This window comes from Electrona antarctica (assembly GCF_951216825.1).
Source record: "Electrona antarctica genome assembly, chromosome: 4".
Taxonomy (NCBI): domain Eukaryota; kingdom Metazoa; phylum Chordata; class Actinopteri; order Myctophiformes; family Myctophidae; genus Electrona; species Electrona antarctica.
Genome location: NC_136809.1, coordinates 3720758 through 3742522, shown reverse-complemented (window position 1 = coordinate 3742522; position 21765 = coordinate 3720758). Strand labels below are relative to the sequence as shown.

General features: G+C 42.9%; 1 protein-coding gene across 2 annotated transcripts; it reads left to right on the top strand.

The window, feature by feature from the left end:
• The first annotated feature begins 1023 nt into the window (after nt 1–1023).
• Nucleotides 1024–14436, top strand: LOC306921967 (5-demethoxyubiquinone hydroxylase, mitochondrial-like). 2 transcript variants are annotated; one of them, XM_079499312.1, is made up of 7 exons: nt 1024–1231; nt 6136–6237; nt 7362–7438; nt 8229–8343; nt 11062–11201; nt 13304–13372; nt 14191–14436. In XM_079499312.1, exons 1-7 carry the CDS (start codon nt 1147–1149, stop codon nt 14266–14268), a joined length of 666 nt encoding a protein of 221 aa, XP_079355438.1. In that variant the 5' UTR covers nt 1024–1146; the 3' UTR covers nt 14269–14436. The 2 variants fall into 2 exon arrangements, with proteins under 2 accessions (XP_079355438.1, XP_079355437.1); XM_079499311.1 differs by having other exon boundaries at nt 6133–6237.
• The last annotated feature ends 7329 nt before the right edge of the window (nt 14437–21765 follow it).

Sequence of the window (21765 nt, the reverse complement as noted above, 5' to 3'; positions counted from 1 at the left end):
AGCATATTCGGATGACAAAAATGTAGGCTAGGTTCGCCACTCAAATTACCCAGAGGTTTAAATTAATTGATTAATTGATATACTGTAACTAGAATCAGAAATGAAACATGGAAATTGTCTCTTTAAGGATGCAATACATTTAATTTAAATGCATTTATATTGACTGTTTAATTACTGGTGGCTGATGGCCATGAATGACTTGTCACTGCAGAACTCTAGATTAGTCATTTTATTTCACGTAATAATATTATATGAATTAGATTTTCATAGTTTAGTTGTTATGTTACAGGACAGTCGCAGTGCAAAATCCAGCCACTAGGTGGGAGCAGAGGTTTCCCTTGTACAGTTGCACTAGAAACCCAACATTATCACAACCTCTCGTTGGTTTATAAATTATGAAATGTATCTGGACTTAAAAACCAAGTAAAGTTATTGCGACCGTAGCTCGCAGATTACTATGAAAACCTGCAAAACCTGTCTGTCAGTCAGTCCGTCTGTCACGCCTGTGAGCATGTTCACATCATGTATATTTACATTACAATACTTACTTTTACATTTTGGACAAAATAGCCAATTTTACATCGATGTGCCCACCTATCCTGGTTCCCAAAATGGGGTCCTGCTGGGTTCCCAGGGGTCCCCAGCTAAATGATAGTTTGGAACCAAATTGTGGGTCTGTAACTCTGAGAGTGTACAAATGGAACCAAATGGACCCGTTAGGGTCCATTTGGTTCCATTTGTACACTCTCTAAATGGCATTAAATGGTGGATCTGTAGACTAATGCATGTCAAACTGGGGGTCCTTGGAAATGAAAACTCTTCTCTTATGGGGGTCCCTGGCATGTCTTTTCAAATGGGGGTCCGGCGGGATAATTAGTGTCAATTTGGGGGTCCTTGACCGGAAAAGGTTTGGGAACCACAGTCCTATAGTGGTCCCCGGACCACACTTTGACAACTGCCTAGTGTGTGTTTTTTCTTTTTTTTTCTTTTTCTTTGAAGTGAAGCGAGGTTACATTGGTGACATCATAAGTATGCGCCGCCATGCATGTACTTGTAGCTGGTTTGTAGTTCAATGACACCAGTGTTTATTCTGTAACTAAACTAAACTACAAGAGGATATTTGGTCCAAACCTGAGGTGTTCCAACATGCAGAGAGCTGCACACGGTGCTCTGCAGCACTGGGCTATAAATGTCAACCTGTCCACAGCAAGGCAATGTCTGAAACCCAGAGGTAAGCTGTTAGCATTAGCAACATGCTAAAAACACCATTCATTTACCTAGGCAGAGAGCAAGCAAGGCTGCCTTCATGCATAGCTCAGTGGTTCTCAAGACATGTCAACCCTTTTCATATCAAGGTGACATTATGGTCTATTATTTATTTATTGGGCATTTGAGCCACGAACCATTTGATGACATTTTAGCCTCTCAGACTCAAAACTAAAGAATATTTTGTTGTCGTTTTTGGATAACATTTAATCCCTCCCATGCTCAGCTGCATTGATGTTGGTATATGATTGATTGATTGAAGTATTTATTAACAGTTTGCAGAATTACAGTACATTTCAAGCACAACTCAATACAGTACTGTTAACTGTGAGTGGACGACCCAATAAAGCATTACATTTGTTTACAAGAGGGTCCACCTTGTTCAATTCATCAACGTAGGAGAGATAACAGGCAAAGGTTGATCAAAATAACAATTCATCTACATTCTCTAATTGTGTAGACTTCTTGTAATTGAAGTAATACAGACGTTTAACAATAATGTAGCTCTGGAGAGTGTAAAATGAAACCAAATGAACCTGTGAAGGACTAATAAGGGTCCTATACTAAGACCTATACTAAAGGGTCCATTTGGTTTACCAACTCTCCATCATTCAGCTGGGGACCTCCTGGAAGCCCCTCAAGGACCACTCTTGGTCCCCAGACCATACTGTGCAGTGCATGAATTCCCACAAAAGCACGCAATTGTGTTTTGTGAAACCCTGATCACTGAATGATATAGTCATATACAACCACTTATTCCCTAATCGTGGTTACTATATTTAACATTAGTAAACTAAACTTCAATATGGGGAGTTGTCAAAGTGCATTTCAGAGTGCTTCCAAACTCCCAACAATGCAGTCCTGCACGGAATGTCTTGACTGAAAGTAGCTCATTATAACCAGTCTACTGTAGACTTTCATGAATCAAAAACTTAAGAGGATAATTCAAGCTTTCCGTACAGCTATATAGATAGATAGAATACTTAATTGGCAGTTTAAGAATAATTACAGAAAATGACATCATTTTAAAAAACGCCAAATGGATTTAGTCACAAAAAAGCCTTCGCTTGTTTCCATTGTGGTCCACTTTGTAACATGAAACTATACACAAACATACTGTACAAACAAAACAACCATGGAACATATAATAAATAATCCTTATATATAAGGCTGGGAGCTATATACATAGGACAAGAGGTACCCTGAGAGAATAGTCCAGAGCATGGGAGATGGGCTATCCAGGGTCGGAAGCTAACTATGACCAGTTAGTGTGTAGATGGAGCCATGATTTCAGGTTTTTCCTAAATCTTGCAATAGAATTTAGTGACAGCTGCAATGTTATTGAGTTTAAATTAACATGGTTTAATACAAGCAGACTTTTCTGTTGGTTGGTTGGTTGGTTGACTGTGTTGCAACCCTAGATCCCCATTCTGGACGTGAACCCCTTTTGGTGTTTTATACTTTTAATGATTGAAAAATAGCAGATCTACAAGCTCAGCGCGGCACCGAGTGCCACGCTACAAGCTTGTAGATCTGGAACAACACATTTTCAGATGGAGTTCCGCGGCCAAATACAGATAATTCTGGGAGTCCTGGACGTGAAAAAGGTTGAGCACCACTGATATAGAAACATAGTTTTTTCTGAAAACTTTTAGGATCTAGAAGACATTTTTTTTTTTTTTTTTAGAAACAGCCACTGTCAAAATGGGTTAAGGCAAATTGGAGATATTTCATATATTTTCCACCAGGGTTGAACCGGTTCAGAGTGTTTCCACTGGAAATGAACCGGTCAGTTCTTTTTTCCCCGCCTAATATTGAACCAGTTCGTAGTGTTTCCACTGGAAATGAACCGGTCAGTTCTTTTTTCCCTGTCTAATATTGAACCAGTTCGTAGTGTTTCCACTGGAAATGAACCGGTTCAGTTCTTTTTTCCCTGCCTAATATTGAACCAGTTCGTAGTGTTTCCACTGGAAATGAACCGGTTCAGTTCTTTTTTCCCTGTCTAATATTGAACCAGTTCGTAGTGTTTCCACTGGAAATGAACCGGTTCAGTTCTTTTTTCCCCGCCTAATATTGAACCAGTTCGTAGTGTTTCCACTGGAAATGAACCGGTTCAGTTCTTTTTTCCCTGTCTAATATTGAACCAGTTCGTAGTGTTTCCACTGGAAATGAACCGGTTCAGTTCTTTTTTCCCCGCCTAATATTGAACCAGTTCGTAGTGTTTCCACTGGAAATGAACCGGTTCAGTTCTTTTTTCCCCGCCTAATATTGAACCAGTTCGTAGTGTTTCCACTGGAAATGAACCGGTTCAGTTCTTTTTTCCCCGCCTAATATTGAACCAGTTCATAGTGTTTCCACTGGAAATGAACCGGTTCAGTTCTTTTTTCCCCCGCCTAATATTGAACCAGTTCATAGTGTTTCCACTGGAAATGAACCGGTTCAGTTATTTTTTCCCCGCCTAATATTGAACCAGTTCATAGTGTTTCCACTGGAAATGAACCGGTTCAGTTCTTTTTTCCCCCGCCTAATATTGAACCAGTTCGTAGTGTTTCCACTGGAAATGAACCGGTTCAGTTATTTTTTCCCCGCCTAATATTGAACCAGTTCATAGTGTTTCCACTGGAAATGAACCGGTTCAGTTATTTTTTCCCTGCCTAATATTGAACCAGTTCATAGTGTTTCCACTGGAAATGAACCGGTTCAGTTCTTTTTTCCCTGCCTAATATTGAACCAGTTCAGAGTGTTTCCACTGGAAATGAACCGGTTCAGTTCTTTTTTCCCTGCCTAATATTGAACCAGTTCATAGTGTTTCCACTGGAAATGAACCGGTTCAGTTCTTTTTTCCCTGCCTAATATTGAACCAGTTCATAGTGTTTCCACTGGAAATGAACCGGTTCAGTTATTTTTTCCCTGCCTAATATTGAACCAGTTCAGAGTGTTTCCACTGGAAATGAACCGGTTCAGTTCTTTTTTCCCTGCCTAATATTGAACCAGTTCAGAGTGTTTCCACTGGAAATGAATCGGTTCAGAACTCTAAAAGTTGGTTCAGAACTGGAACCAAAAAATGGCCGCCGGACCGGTTACGTGAAAGCACCCAAGGTTCCAAGAATCTAGAACGGAACCAGTTCTAGCCACAAAGTTATTTTTGGTGGAAAAGGGGCCTCGGATATTAAAGGGTAAGACCACTTTTGTAGAGGTTTGGGTTGTGTAGTTACCTTGCCATGATGTAACTCCAAATGTGGACAAGAAATCAAAAATCATTTCTCCAGTGATTAGAAATTGATAATTCAAAATATGCTCCTCATTGACTTACATTGTACGCTGAAACAGCTCTCAAAGTCACTCTTTTAGTACGTAAACAAACACAAACAAAGTTGTTTCAGACAATATAGAGCAACACCAAAACTCATGTGGTTTTATTTCTTCATAAAAATGGTAACTTCCTGTTGATTTTACTATATGATGATCTGGATCCGGATCCATGGATCCAGTCCGGGTTTTCTTCTGAATAAAAATGGACGAATCAACAGGAAATTAACATTTTTATGAAAAAATAAAACCACATGAGTTTTGGTGTTGCTCTATATTGTCTGAAACAACTTTGTTTGTGTTTGTTTACGTACTAAAAGAGTGACTTTGAGAGCTGTTTCAGCGTACAATGTAAGTCAATGAGGAGCATATTTTGAATTATCAACTTCTAATCACTGGAGAAATTATTTTTGATTTCTTGTCCACATTTGGAGTTACATCATGGCAAGGTAACTACACAACCCAAACCTCTACAAAAGTGGTCTTACCCTTTAAGGCTTCCCCATTAGTCCAGGCCTTTAAGGGATATTTTGTGCTAAATTTGTCTAAAAGCACCAAATCTTGCACAGATGTAGCCCAGGGCATGCTGTAATGATTTAGCTAGGGGCCGGCGCCCGAGCCGGCGACCTTGGGAAGCTTTGTGACAGCTGCTGAAAGTTGGGGTACCATTAACAACCTATGTAAGGCAAAAACAATTATACATTTCATTATGCTTTAAGTAGCATGTGACATGTCAAACTAGGGCTTTTTCATGATTCTGAATCCATTCCAAGCATTGGTTTTTTCACGAAAAACACTCTTGGGCTAAATCCGACCATAGCCACTTGCCCAAATGTGTGGCTATGGTCGAATTTAGCCCAAGGAGTGTCTAAGGCAAGCTCTTCCACTACCTTCAGCACCTTCTGTTCTGTACTCAGGAGGTCCTGAAGTTGTTACTGCTCCACTACCTTCAGCACCTTCTGTTCTGTACTCAGGAGGTCCTGAAGTTGTTACTGCTCCGTCTGTTCTGTACTCCGGAGGTCCTGAAGTTGTTACTGCTCCGTCTGTTCTGTACTCAGGAGGTCCTGAAGTTGTTACTGCTCCGTCTGTTCTGTACTCAGGAGGTCCTGAAGTTGTTACTGCTCTTCCACTACCTTCAGCACCTTCTGTTCTGTACTCAGGAGGTCCTGAAGTTGTTACTGCTCCGTCAGTTCAACCCATTTAGACCTGAGTTCTGTACTCAGGAGGTCCTGAAGTTGTTACTGCTCCGTCAGTTCAACCCATTTAGACCTGAGGACGCATCTCTGCTTGTAGATCTGCTATTCTTTGAAATATCTTGAAAATGTGTGCAAATTTTTTATGTATATTCATTCACAGCGAACATAACTTAAATCTTTGCTTCTGGGGGGTCCCTGGAACAACATATTTTCAGATGGGGGTACGCCACCAATTACATATATTTTTTGGGGGTCCTTGACATGAAATAGTTTGAGAACTACTGACATAGAAACAGGTTTTTCAGAAAACTTTCATGATTTATAGTAGAATCTGGTCTCAGGTCTTGTGCATGTGCTCTAGCAGGCCCCCTGTTGGTGACCTCGCGGGGATACAGCGTGCTTCCACCCCCTCGAGACACTGAAGAGAAGGCCATGCTGGACCGAATGCTACGCGTGGACCATGCAGGTGAGCAGCAGGGGTGGAAAGTAACTAAGTACATTTGACAGTGCCCTTGTGGTTAGAGTGTCCGCCCTGAAACTGGGAGGTCGGGGTTCGATCCCCGGCCGGGTCATACCAAAGACTGTAAAAATGGGTCCATGCTTGGCACTAAGCATCAAAGGGTTGGATTGGGGGGTCAAATCTACTAATCAAATGATTCCTGAGCGTGGCACGGCTGCAGCTCACCGCTCCTTGGCTGCAGCTCACTGCAGCTCTAAGAGATGGGTCAGATGCGGAGAACAAATTTCACTGCGGTAACGTGTGTGACAAATCGTACGACTTTGACTTTGCTCAAGTACTCTACTTAAGCACAATTTTGGAGGTATTTGAACTTTACTTGGGTATTTCCGATTTCCAATACTTTTACTTCTACTACACTACATCTCGGATCCAAATATCCAAAAGTTACTTTGTGAATTTTGATTATTATTACAATACTTGCATTAACCACCCTACAGTATATAAATTTTGGACATTTTAAATGAGACATTCTGCATAATGATTAATTTTCGTACTTTAAAGGACCACTTCACCACTTTTCAACCCATGTTCATATAATAGGTCCTCACTAATAATCATGATAAAATACCACCATTATTTTCTACTCAGTCTGTGTCTCATAGGAGGGCTGTGGGCAGTTCGGAAACCCGTCCACCAGTGACATCATCGTTAGGCAGATTTTTTTTAAACAAGATGTTTATTACAAAAATGTTTAGATTATCGTGAGAACGATGGCTTCCTTTTTCGCATTGCAACTTTTCAGGACTAGAAAGCCTGCAGTTTCTATTAGCTTGGATTCCCCATTGATGATGTCACTGGTGGACGGGTTTGTAAACTGCCCACAGCCCTCCAATGAGACACAGACTGAGTAGAAAAGAATTGTGCCATTTTATCACGATTATTAGTGAGGACCTATTATATGAAGATAGGTTGAAAAGTGGTGAAGTGGTCCTTTAAGTACATTTTGATGCCAATCCTTTTACTGAAGCACATTTTGAATTGACTGAATGAAGACTTACTTGTAACAGAGTACATCTAATATTGCAGTATTGGTACTTTTTACAATGTGAGTACTTTATCCACCACCGCAGGGGAATATGGTGCCAACCGCATTTACGCTGGCCAGATGGCAGTGTTGGGACGATCTAAGATGGGACCTCTTATCCAGGTATGGACACCATTCACTACACACAATGGACTTTAAGCTGTAGGAAATACTTTACATTTTACCATTTAGACCTGAGGCCAATTTAAAAAACATGGCTTCTAAATCCTAACAGTTTTCTGATAAACCTATGTTTCTATGTCAGTGGTGCTCAACCTTTTTCATGTCAAGGACCCCCAGAATTACATGTATTTGGCTGCCGACCCCCGTCTGAAAATATGTAGTTCCAGAGACCTCCAGGAAGCAAAGATTTTGAGTTATAAATGTTCGCTCTGAAAGAATATATAACCAAGGATTTGCGCCACATTTTCAAGATTTTTCAAAAATAGCAAATCTACAAGCTCGTAGCGCGGCGCTCGGTGCCGCGCTACGAGCTTGTAGATCTGCTAGGTTTTGGTGAATATTAAAGTAGTTCAGGTCATTTTGGTCTGGGGCCCACGCATTAAAAATAAATGAATCCACAAAACTAGTGTAATTTGTATTGTTCACCTACTATATATAGCAACTTTCGTTACATTTCTTTCCCTCTGTCACTATTTTTTGTATCCAGTATCACAGTGACAGAGGGGTCAAAGTTGAACAAAAGTTACTCTGCATGGTAGAAATATGTCAACAATACAGGATTAATTTATTTTTAATGTGTGGCCCCCACTGACCCCCACCAAATGACCAGAACTACTTAATATTCACCAACACCAGAGCAGAACTCCCACCACAGGACTCAGGCAATCAATTAATACCTTTGCAACCACTATATTAATTGCAAATATTTCTTATGCTGTTGTTTCTACAGCAAATGTGGGACCAAGAAAAGAAACATCTGGCCAAATTCAGTGAAATCCTGGCCGAGAACAGAGTTCGCCCAACAATATTATTACCCATATGGAACGTCACTGGATTTCTATTAGGTTGGTAAACCTCTCATTCACTTTAGAGTAAAGCAATTCAATTGCGTGTAATTGTGTGCAATTGAGTGTAAAATGAAACCAAATGGAGCCCTTATGGGTCCATTTGGTTTCATTTTACACTCAAGAGTTAAATTGATTGTTAAACAAGAAGTCTACACAATTAGAGAATGTAGAAGAATTGTTACTTTGATCAACGTTTGCCTGTTATCTCTCCTATGATACCAACATCAATAGAGCGTCGCAGTCCCGCCCCCTTTCATGACGACGCCAGGCCCAGGAAATTATTCCAATGCATTTTCCTCATAGACATTTCAAAAAGTATTTATTTAAAGACGGTTACGCCGCGGACAAAGCCAACTCGAGTTGTGACAAATCATGACAACAAACACAATATTTTGGACCAAACAAATAATTACAAAGAAGAAAAACAACAATAAAGTGTTGTAACCTGCCGTTTTTTTTCTTCTTTCTAATTATTTGTTCGGCCCAAACAATTGTGTTTATTGTCATGATTTGTCACGACAAGAGTTGGCTTTGTACGAGGCTTAAAAGGTCTTTAAATAAATACTTTTTTAAATGTCTGAGGAAAATGAACGGGGAATCATTACCTGGGCCCTGGTAGGGGGCGGGACTGTGACGCTCTATAGAGCATGGAGATGAACGGGGAATCATTACCTGGGCCCTGGTAGGGGGTGGGACTGCGACGCTCTGTACAGCATGGAGATGAACGGGGAATCATTACCTGGGCCCTGGTAGGGGGTGGGACTGCGACGCTCTGTACAGCATGGAGATGAACGGGGAATCATTACCTGGGCCCTGGTAGGGGTGGGACTGTGACGCTCTATAGAGCATGGAGATGAACGGGGAATCATTACCTGGGCCCTGGTAGGGGGCGGGACTGTGACGCTCTATAGAGCATGGAGATGAACGGGGAATCATTTCCTGGGCCCTGGTAGGGGGCGGGACTGCAACGCTCTATAGAGCATGGAGATGAACGGGGAATCATTTCCTGGGCCCTGGTAGGGGGCGGGACTGCGACGCTCTATAGAGCATGGAGATGAACGGGGAATCATTTCCTGGGCCCTGGTAGGGGGCGGGACTGCGACGCTCTATAGAGCATGGAGATGAACGGGGAATCATTACCTGGGCCCTGGTAGGGGGCGGGACTGCGACGCTCTATAGAGCATGGAGATGAACGGGGAATCATTACCTGGGCCCTGGTAGGGGGCGGGACTGTGACGCTCTATAGAGCATGGAGATGAACGGGGAATCATTACCTGGGCCCTGGTAGGGGGCGGGACTGCGACGCTCTGTACAGCATGGAGATGTGTACATATTCTTTAGTTTTGGGTCTGCAAGGCTAGATGTTCAATGGTGGTCCCAGACTCCCAGTGGTCTGTGGCTCAAATACAGAGGGGCCTTAAAGGACCACTTCACCACTTTTCAACTTCTCTTCCTATAATTGGTCCTAACTAATGTTCATGATAAAATACCACCATTCTTTCCTACTCAGCCTGTGTCTCATAGGAAGGCTGTGGGCAGTTCAGAAACCCGTCCACCAGTGACATCATCGATGGTGAATCCAAGCTAATAGAAACGGCAGGCTTTCTTTTCCTGATAAGTTGCAATGCAAAAGTTGAAGCCATCGCTCTCACGATAATACAAATCTAAATATATTTTAAAACAAATCTTGTTTAAAAAAAGATCTGCCTAATGATGATGTCACTGGTGGACGGGTGTCCGAACTGCCCAAAGCCCTCCTATGAGACACAGACTGAGTAGGAGAAAATGGTGGTGTTTTATCATGAACATTAGTGAGGACCAATTATATGAAGAGATGTTGAAAAGTGGTGAAGTGGTCCTTTAATATGAAAAGGCTTGAAAACCATATTCAGTCCAGCGTGTTGTGTTATGCAGGTGCGTCCACAGCCCTGCTGGGGATGGAGGCTGCCATGGCCTTACTGTGTTGTTGTTGTGTTATGCAGGTGCGTCCACAGCCCTGCTGGGGATGGAGGCTGCCATGGCCTTACTGTGTTGTTGTTGTGTTGTGCAGGTGCGTCCACAGCCCTGCTGGGGAAGGAGGCTGCCATGGCCTTACTGTGTTGTTGTTGTGTTGTGCAGGTGCGTCCACAGCCCTGCTGGGGAAGGAGGCTGCCATGGCCTTACTGTGTTGTTGTGTTATGCAGGTGCGTCCACAGCCCTGCTGGGGAAGGAGGCTGCCATGGCCTTACTGTGTTGTTGTTGTGTTGTGCAGGTGCGTCCACAGCCCTGCTGGGGAAGGAGGCTGCCATGGCCTTACTGTGTTGTTGTTGTGTTGTGCAGGTGCGTCCACAGCCCTGCTGGGGAAGGAGGCTGCCATGGCCTTACTGTGTTGTTGTGTTGTGCAGGTGCGTCCACAGCCCTGCTGGGGAAGGAGGCTGCCATGGCCTTACTGTGTTGTTGTTGTGTTGTGCAGGTGCGTCCACAGCCCTGCTGGGGAAGGAGGCTGCCATGGCCTTACTGTGTTGTTGTGTTGTGCAGGTGCGTCCACAGCCCTGCTGGGGAAGGAGGCTGCCATGGCCTTACTGTGTTGTTGTGTTGTGCAGGTGCGTCCACAGCCCTGCTGGGGAAGGAGGCTGCCATGGCCTTACTGTGTTGTTGTGTTGTGCAGGTGCGTCCACAGCCCTGCTGGGGAAGGAGGCTGCCATGGCCTTACTGTGTTGTTGTTGTGTTGTGCAGGTGCGTCCACAGCCCTGCTGGGGAAGGAGGCTGCCATGGCGTGCACCGTGGCCGTGGAGGAGACTATCGCAGCGCACTACAACAGCCAGATAAGAGCTCTGATGGAGGAGGACCCAGACAGATACACTGAACTCCTCACAGTGAGTTTTATTCACTTAAATTATGATGAGGACATCTCCTTTTTTGTTTTGTTTCTATGCACAAGTCTTCCATTCAGGGTGCATGAATGATTGTGGTACAAACAGGAAGCCCTTTTAAAGGAGCATTCAGTGATTTGGAAAATAACCCAGTCCGCCCCGGTAACGAGATGTGCACATGCACACGCTCTACAGTGGGGGAAGTACAACAGACCAACAGCACATGCACCAAGGCCCGCCCCTCTCATCCTGATTGGATGAAGGCTTTGCCACCCAAAGCCCAAACCGAAACTAGGGTTTTTTTTACCCCAGGGGCTCACTGGGGACAGGGAGGAACTCCTTATATGGTCAGCACACTTTATAGTAGGGAGGATTATCCAAAAAATAAGAAAAAATAAGTGATATTTGAATTAAGTGAAATCACTGAATATACCTTTTAAGGAAGGGAAAGCGTTAATCCAGATGCCGCTCTGGTGACATCTAAATGTATTCACTGACTGGGTTAAACACTGACTGGGTTAAACACTGACTGGGTTAAACAGCTATAACTGACTGGGTTAAACAGCTACAACTGGGTGGGTTAAACAGCTATAACTGACTGGGTTAAACAGCTAACTGACTGGGTTAAACAGCTATAACTGACTGGGTTAAACAGCTATAACTGACTGGGTTAAACAGCTATAACTGACTGGGTTAAACAGCTATAACTGACTGGGTTAAACAGCTATAACTGACTGGGTTAAACAGCTATAACTGACTGGGTTAAACAGCTAACTGACTGGGTTAAACAGCTATAACTGACTGGGTTAAACAGCTACAACTGACTGGGTTAAACACTGACTGGGTTAAACAGCTATAACTGACTGGGTTAAACAGCTATAACTGACTGGGTTAAACAGCTATAACTGACTGGGTTAAACAGCTATAACTGACTGGGTTAAACAGCTATAACTGACTGGGTTAAACACTGACTGGGTTAAACAGCTAACTGACTGGGTTAAACAGCTATAACTGACTGGGTTAAACAGCTATAACTGACTGGGTTAAACAGCTATAACTGACTGGGTTAAACAGCTATAACTGACTGGGTTAAACAGGTACAACTGACTGGGTTAAACACTGACTGGGTTAAACAGCTATAACTGACTGGGTTAAACAGCTATAACTGACTGGGTTAAACAGCTATAACTGGGTGGAAACAATTTGGAACTTTAAAATGCAAAGTGGTCCTTCATGTTATGGGCTGCTGTTATCAGGGTTGATTTTCAGAGTAGTGGGTGTAGGTTTGTTACTGCTAATCTCTGGCGTCCGCCGTCCAGGCGCCTGTTGAATCTCTGGCTATGTGAAACTAGTAGTGAGAAAGTATTATCTCCCCCCCGATTCCCGCTGGGGGGCGTGTTCTCTCCTCCGCGTCATCAGCACCCATACCCTAGGTGGGGTTCCTGTGTGGAGTTTGCATGTTCTCCCCGTGTCCCCTAGGGTAGGTACCCTCACATGTTCTCCCCGTGTCCCCTAGGGTAGGTACCCTCACATGTTCTCCCCGTGTCCCCTAGGGTAGGTACCCTCACATGTTCTCCCCGTGTCCCCTAGGGTAGGTACCCTCACATGTTCTCCCCGTGTCCCCTAGGGTAGGTACCCTCACATGTTCTCCCCGTGTCCCCTAGGGTAGGTACCCTCACATGTTCTCCCCGTGTCCCCTAGGGTAGGTACCCTCACATGTTCTCCCCGTGTGGGTAGGTACCCTCACAAAAAACATGCATGCGGTAATCCTGGTCTCTATACTGCCTCCCCCTGCTCAGCCGGGGCATCTGATGGAGGGGAAAGGTTGGAATAACGTGTTCCTTCCACGCGCTACGTCCAACCGAGGACACTCCTCTCCTGTCAGGTGAAAAGAAGCAGCCTGGACTCCTCATGCACTGAAGGAAGCATGAGGTCAGTCCGTTGCTCTCCCCAGGTTGGCAGAGGGAGTGTAGCGCCCAGGATTACACTAGACAAAATGACACCGAGTGAAAAAAGGGGAACTTATCTCATCGATCAAGATAAGAAGTCTAATCAATTAAGATGGACAATAAGTGGTAAACTGGTCATTTGGTTTATTTTGCAAGATAATAAAGGAATTCCGTGATGAAGAGCTGGAGCACCATGACACCGGACTGGAGCACAATGCTGAATCTGTAAGCATTACTTTGATCTAATAGTTAACCATGACACCGGACTGGAGCACAATGCTGAATCTGTAAGCATGACTTTGATCTATAGTAGTTAACCATGACACCGGACTGGAGCACAATGCTGAATCTGTAAGCATGACTTTGATCTAATAGTTAACCATGACACCGGACTGGAGCACAATGCTGAATCTGTAAGCATGACTTTGATCTAATAGTTAACCGTGATACAGGACTGGAGCACAATGCTGAATCTGTAAGCATGACTTTGATCTAATAGTTAACCATGATACAGGACTGGAGCACAATGCTGAATCTGTAAGCATTACTTTGATCTAATAGTTAACCGTGATACAGGACTGGAGCACAATGCTGAATCTGTAAGCATTACTTTGATCTAATAGTTAACCATGATACAGGACTGGAGCACAATGCTGAATCTGTAAGCATTACTTTGATCTAATAGTTAACCGTGATACAGGACTGGAGCACAATGCTGAATCTGTAAGCATGACTTTGATCTAATAGTTAACCGTGACAGCAGTCTAATGCTTTGTGATCTAATAGTTAACCGTGACAGCAGTCTAATGCGTTGTGTATGCTTTCAGTATGAGATTAACTCTTAAGAACTATAGTTTTAGTTTACAATCAAATTGTTGCAATACTAGTGACCCAATGTTTCACAGATGACTAGAAAATTCTCAGATGAATCTCCTCAAAATGGGTTTTGATTTGACAAAATGACGGATCACAGATCCTAGCAAATAACACCCTCATGTCTGTGAATGCACTTTGCCTCATCTGCAATTCTTCTCTCCGTGTAGGTTCCTGGATACTGGCTGTTGAAGAATGCGATACAGCTCGGTTGCAGAGCTGCAATATGTATTTCTGAACGTGTGTAATTGTGTGTTTTTATTAATGTGAATTCCCCTTTTTTTCCAGAATGATGTAAGTGTGTGGTATTCAAATAATATCATTGACATACTGCTTCACTGATAATAAAGCACTTTGTACATTTCCTTGCCAAAATAAAAATATTTATATGCAGAAATTAATTGTTGAAAAAGCAACCAGATCTTCATTGAATTATTTGTTTTACTGTAGTTTAATGTCCCATAAAGCAATGTCCATCCTAACTTCCAGAGGCTGTTGTGCAAATCAAACTAAGGGCCGATTCGAAGTAATTTAGAGCTGAATAAAAGTCGGATCGCCTCTGTGGAGCCTATACAATGTGACGTCATTTGAGGTTCGGGGGGGGGGGGGGGGGGCGGGTACCATCCTAAAGCCGGCTCTTCGGTGCTACTGAAAATTTCTGACGAGCTGAAATCATTTTGGCACTAGAGCGGTGAAATAGGAGTATGAATCAGCCCTAAGTTTGACTAGATGTTATTTGATAAACATGCTTCTCAAGAAGAAAGAATGTCGAGGATAAAAACCACAATGTTACAGACTTTAGTCCGTTGTGGTCCTTCCTTCCAAAATCAACAAAGACCCGTTTGTTTTCTCTTCGCTTCATTTTGTTTGCCTCTGACGTCTGACTTGGCCTTGTGGAAAGGCAATGCTTCTAGATTGGACTTGGAAAGGCAATGCTTCTAGATTGGACTTTCTGATTACCGACCAAGGCAGATAAAAAAGCACAGCAGTAATGAGGTTATATGGACGTTGGCATACTCCGTGCCACCCTGCTTTTCAACAAACTCTCCTCTTTCACACGTCGTGGGTTGTACATCAGGCTGAACAATGGCTTGTCATCCTGGCCTTAACCCATTTTGACCTGGGAACGATTCTACAAATGTCCTCTAGTCTAAATCCTGACAGTTTTCTGAAAAACCCATGTTTATGTCAGTCGTTCTCAAACATTTTCATGTCAAGGACCCCCAAGATTATATGTAATTGGCCGCCGACCCCCATTTGAAAATGTTGTTCCAGGGACCACCCAGAAGCAAAGATTTGAGTTAAAAACTTTGGCTCTGAAAGAATATATATTCAAAGATTTGTGCCACATTTTCACGATTTTTCTAAAATGGACCTAGAAGCTCGTAGTGCTACAAGCTAGTAGGTCTGCTATTTTTCAATGGCTAAAGTACATAACAATGCTCTAAACACCAAAAGGTGCTCCCGCCCAGAATGTCTTAACGGCTAAGTGCCCCTCACACACAGCTGTTCAAGGTACATTAGGGTACTGAGAAAGAAGGATTGACAACGGGGGCTTACCCGGGGGCCCTCCATCTATTAGGGGGCCCGGGCGGGGGCCCTCCATCTATTAGGGGGCCCGGGCGGGGGCCCTCCATCTATTAGGCCCTTTCAACAACAGAGGTGAGAGAAGTACTCATTCCAGCTATTGATCTGAAGCCCCCTGGTGTGTTCAGAAGCTGCGCGCCGCATACCACCAGACCGAGAAGTGTGTGTGCTTCTTGCCATGCTGTGCATTGGAATCCAGTACAGGCTTTTTTTCCCTTGACCCTAGCTTAACCCGTTTCGGGCGGGAAACCCTTTTAAGTGTTCTAAGCATTACGTTATGCTTTAGCTATTGGAAAAATAGCAGATCTACAAGCTCGTCAGCTTGTATGTAGCTGTTTTTGAAAAAATTGTGAAAATGTTTTTAACTCATATCTTTGCTTCTGGGGCGTCCCTGGAACAACATATTTTCAGACGGGGGTCGGCTGCCGATTACATATATGTTTGGGAGTCCTTGACATGAAAATGTTTGAGGACCACCGACAGGTTTCTCAGAAAACTGTCATGATTTAGAAGACATTTTGTAGAATCGTCCTCGGGTCTAAATGGCTTAAAATCTTTGAGCTTTAACCACTTACACCTACTTCGTTGAGAATTAGGGGGGGGGGGGGGGGGGGGGGGGGTCTGTTTACCCTTGACCCACTCCTTTTGAGGGCCACTAGCCCCTCCAATGCATGGCTTTTGAAGAAATGTGGCAGCCAAGTCTATGGAGCTTTTTAAAATGTTTGTTTAGGGCTCTACGTATACGTAAGACATCATGTGACTGATTACAAATACAAGTGTGATGTGTTTTTTGAGTGGTGTAAACCACTCCTACAACTGGCTTTGTTAGTCTGTCTGTCTGTCTGTCTGTGCAGAAAAAATGAGCATGGTTGCTACGGTCACCCAGTTCACCCGGGTGTGATTTCATTACGTCAGACATTACGTCAGACCACAGCTGATCAGGCTATATAAGACCTTACACCACTCAGTTCACACGGGTGTGATTTTTTAACTTCATAAAAGCTGTTTATCTGACACCAAATGTCTTCACAGAAAGATTAGACGACCTACTGTACGTTATTATTAATTATCTTCAGTTGTAGTCTAAAATATAGCAGATCTACAACTTGTCGAGCTGCTATTTTTGCAGAATGCTCACCTAATATGACATGCCCGGAATGGGGACACTCGGGTTCGAGTTGGTTACGTAAGAGGAACATTTTTGCAGACCATGTATAGTGTTCAATAAAAGTGGCCCTCACTCACAGAGGTGAACAGACCTTCTATAGAGCGCTGCAGTCCCGCCCCCTTTCATGACGACGCCAGGCCCAGTCCTGCCCCCTTTCATGACGACGCCAGGCCCAGTCCTTCCCCCTTTCATGACGACGCCAGGCCTAGGAAATGATTCCCAATGCATTTTTCAGTAAAAGAGGTAAAAGTGGCCCTCACTGACAGACCTTGTGTAGTGTTCAATAAAAGTCCCCCCCCCCCCCCCCCCCCCCCCCCCTCAGAGGTGAACCGTAGGTTCAACAGGCCGCGGAGCTATTTCCCCCCCAGGATGAGATCACAGGGGTTCTTTTTAGCTTGGGTGGGTTTCCGTATACCGCACACCAACCTGACCCCTAAGGGTTAACGTGTTGTAACTCTGTGGCAGCCTGCAGGCAGTGGTGGAAAGTATAGCTATAAGTACATTTACTTAAGTAAGAAGTATCGACACTGCAGGGTAGACATACTCTACTATAGAGACACACGGGGACTACAAATTTCACGCCCCCAAATGAGGCGGCGGCCCCACTTCTGGTCCGTTTCAACTGTGTACTGCAGCTGCCAATGCAATCCCTACGAGAGGCATCATGAAATACCCTAATTTCACTGGTTCATTACTGAGGCTATAGCGATTTTTCTTGTGTTCTAATAAATATATATCTAATATGTTTGATTTGTCCTTTTCAATGTCACATACCTGCCATCTCAATATACATCCTACAATGTACTATAATATACTCCATCAGTTTGTGAAAAGTGCTAGCATTGTAAATCTCAAGTCAAAGTGGTCGCACGGTGTATATATATAGTAAGCCCGTGACATGTTCAAAATATAGACATGAATAACAAAGTCAGTCGGGATCGGGATGTATATTGAGAATTCCACTCTTCAAAGTCGGCGCTCGTAGCCTCGTAAAGGCAGTGACGTCCCTTAAAAGCAACAGGTTCTCTGTCTGCCGTCTCCCCTTTGCTCCGTTAACATTATGGGTAACTCATTCAAGTGGTAAATTAAATGTGAAATACATCCTCTATTGAGAAAACAACAATATATATTGACAAAGACACTTCATACATTTGGAAACATTTTTATTCAAATCAATAGTCTTCAGTAAATTTCATATTATTTTAAAAGTAGGCTAACTACAGTTGAATTTCAATGGACTTCTATGGGCTGGCCTGCAGTATCCGTGCCAACGGACCAGAAGTGGGGACGCTGTCTCATTTGGGGGCGTGAAATTTGTAGTCCCCGTTGTGTCTCTATACAAGTCTGGGATTCAAAATGCACGCGAGTAAAAGTACAAAAGTATTGGCAGCAAAATATGTACTTATTAAAGTACCAAAAGTAAAAGTACTCATTATGCAGAATGTCCCATTTCATGTTTTCAAATGTGTGTGTGTGTGAAGCTGAGAAATTGGTCCGCTATCGTGAGTGGATGGAATTGGTTACCATTTGCAATATACAATTTAGGCATTTAGCAGACACTCTTAATCCAGAGCGACTGAACATTGTATTGTCACTGTTTGTTCCCCTAGTTCCCATTGTGTGAACCATTATTCCTTCAGCAAAACTTAAAATATAAATATATTCCCTGTTTTATATATATTTCCTTCAGCAAAACTTAAGGCAGACAAAGATGTGATGATTAAATATATTCCGTTGCTGTCGGGAGGAAACCTCATAACTCCATTTTTGAGGTTTTTGATATTTGTTGGCATAAATCAGTGCTACTGAACACCCTGTACGTCTGTGTGTTGGTTCATAAATCAGTGCTACTGAACACCCTTTACGTCTGTGTGTTGGTTCATAAATCAGTGCTACTGAACACCCTTTACGTCTGTGTGTTGGTTCATAAATCAGTGCTATTGAACACCCTTTACGTCTGTGTGTTGGTTCATAAATCAGTGCTACTGAACACCCTTTACGTCTGTGTGTTGGTTCATAAATCAGTGCTATTGAACACCCTTTACGTCTGTGTGTTGTTTCATAAATCAGTGCTATTGAACACCCTTTACGTCTGTGTGTTGTTTCATAAATCAGTGCTATAGAACACCCTTTACGTCTGTGTGTTGGTTCATAAATCAGTGCTATTGAACACCCTTACGTCTGTGTGTTGTTTCATAAATCAGTGCTATTGAACACCCTTTACGTCTGTGTGTTGTTTCATAAATCAGTGCTATTGAACACCCTTTACGTCTGTGTGTTGTTTCATAAATCAGTGCTATTGGACACCCTGTACGTCTGTGTGTTGGTTCATAAATCAGTGCTATTGAACACCCTTTACGTCTGTGTGTTGGTTCATAAATCAGTGCTATTGAACACCCTTTACGTCTGTGTGGTGTTTCATAAATCAGTGCTGTTGAACACCCTTTACGTCTGTGTGTTGTTTCATAAATCAGTGCTATTGAACACCCTTTACGTCTGTATGTTGGTTCATAAATCAGTGCTATTGAACACCCTTTACGTCTGTGTGTTGGTTCATAAATCAGTGCTATTGAACACCCTTTACGTCTGTGTGTTGTTTCATAAATCAGTGCTATTGAACACCCTTTACGTCTGTGTGTTGGTTCATAAATCAGTGCTATTGAACACCCTTTACGTCTGTGTGTTGGTTCATAAATCAGTGATATTGAACACCCTTTACGTCTGTGTGTTGTTTCATAAATCAGTGCTATTGAACACCCTTTACGTCTGTGTGTTGGTTCGAAAATATTGAACCAATAGAAAGTAGTAAAAAGTGCTTTGGACAAAACCTCTCAACTCCATTGGACCCTCAAACTGTCTGCTAAAGCAACCAACTCCACCACCTCTCCCCCTCTCATGGAAGTAATTGACAATATAGTAAAGTCACAACACCAACTTTGATGAGGCTGTATTGCTTTGTTTTAAAAATATAAGGTTTTCTTAATTTCCTGAAAAATGTTTTCATTTCCTGAAAATGAACATTTTGGAGTTATGAGGTTTCCTCCCGACAGCAGAGTGTATGCAACTGGGGAGCAGTGTTGTTTTTGGCAGCAAGTTTTGATTTTAGTTTTAGTCATAGTCTCTTGAATAGTTTTCATTTAGTTTTAGTCACATTTTAGTCACCTGGAATGTGTTAGTCTAGTTTTAGTCGACTAAACATAAGATTTTAGTCGACTTTAATCGATGTTTTGTCGGGCCTTGATGCCGTCGTAATGACTGATTTTACACTTGCTGAAAATAGCAAATCTACAAGCTCACAACGCGTCGCGCTGCGACGCGTTGTGAGCTTGTAGATTTGCTATTTTCAGAATGCAACCAAGTGTATTTATTTATTTATACTGGATCTCTTGTCCACTAGTCCCTTCCTAACATTTTAGTCTAGTTTTTATTTGTTGACGAAATTTAGTCTTAGTTTTAGTCATCATAGCTTAGTTTTCATTTAGTTTACATTTAGTTTTCGACAGTGAAAAAAGGTAGTCGACGAACATTTTTCGTTTTAGTTTTAGTCGACGAAAACAACACTGCTGGAGAGACCGTGAGAGGCCTTTCAAATTAAAGATAGGTCATCATAGATTCTTTCTGTTATAGCCATAGGACTGACAGCTTTACAGTGAGTGCACAGACCTGTGCATTGTGTTTGATGACCACATTAATAAATGCAACCATGTGTGATGTCTCAGTCATGTCTCAGTCATGTCTCAGTCATGTCTCAGTCATGTCTCAGTGCACAGACCTGTGCATTGTGTTTGATGACCACGTTAATAAATGCAACCATGTGTGATGTCTCAGTCATGTCTCAGTCATGTCTCAGTCATGTCTCAGTGCACAGACCTGTGCATTGTGTTTGATGACCACATTAATAAATGCAACCATGTGTGATGTCTCAGTCATGATGCAGGTGTTACATTAGAAACCATAAGCGTACGTCTAAATTAGCTGCCATATTTAACCGTGAATATATCTATTCTTTTGCATTTGGACTTCATTTAAGAGTAAGAAATCCAACTCGGATAAACATAAATTAGACATTTTACAATAATGTTACCAAACTATTTTCCCGCAGAAAAAAAATGAAAAATGCATGTTTCTTCGCCTAAAATCACCCCAAAAGGAATCTGATATATCGACTGAGAAATCGACAACAAGAATTTGAAAAGAGCAGTAAAAACTCAAAGTGTGACCATATCTTTGCTGGCCGTGAATAATCGTGGCAGTAAATTTCGAAGGGCACGGACAATATAAATCCTTATAAGACATAAAAGCTTTCGGATGCAGATCATATTGTGTCTTGGCTTCCGTCGAGACCGTGGGCCGTTCTGGGATGGCGGGATGCATAGTAGCTGAAACATAGTGGCTCGTACATCCATCACATATCTTCATGGTGAAATCATTGTCCACTCACTGACTCCACAAGAATTATTACCTCCACACTTCTCTAGTGTTGAACGTTGCTTCATCTGCTGAGAGCATCTCAACACTAGACACTGCACAAAAAACTAACTCCTGCACCTTCATCCAGTGACGTAGAGTCTGTGGGGGCCGGGGGTTCAAGTCCCCCATGAGGAATTGGACCAGGGATCTCGGCCCCCATGAGGAATTGGACCTGAATATATATTCGCCTCGGTTCGTCCCGTTTGTGCCGCATCAGGTCGCGCCCGTTCGCGCAATTCTCGTCTTGCATTGACTGTGTATACAATCACGCCGCTCTAACCATCCAAGTCTGGCACCTTAACATGTCTGTTTTCCTCACTGTCCGGGGCGGGGGGTGGTGGCGGGTGGACCGCGTTGCCTGTCCCTTGTACACATGCAGATCAGGCATTGAAATGCTAATCTGGGTGCTTAACCTGCCAGGTAGATATGTGTGTGAGGAGCTGATCACAGTCACAGATAGAGGGAAAGTGTTATTTATATTATATTTTTGACCTATTATTTATGCTATATATTATTGACC

What these genes read in the sequence shown, in the direction of transcription:
- LOC306921967 (XM_079499311.1), top strand. Translation starts at nt 1,147, where the DNA reads ATGCAGAGAGCTGCACACGGTGCTCTGCAGCACTGGGCTATAAATGTC. An exon ending in GCAATGTCTGAAACCCAGAG is followed by an intron (nt 1,232 to 6,132) that starts GTAAGCTGTTAG and finishes CATGTGCTCTAG; the next exon opens with CAGGCCCCCTGTTGGTGACC. An exon ending in GATACACTGAACTCCTCACA is followed by an intron (nt 11,202 to 13,303) that starts GTGAGTTTTATT and finishes TTATTTTGCAAG; the next exon opens with ATAATAAAGGAATTCCGTGA.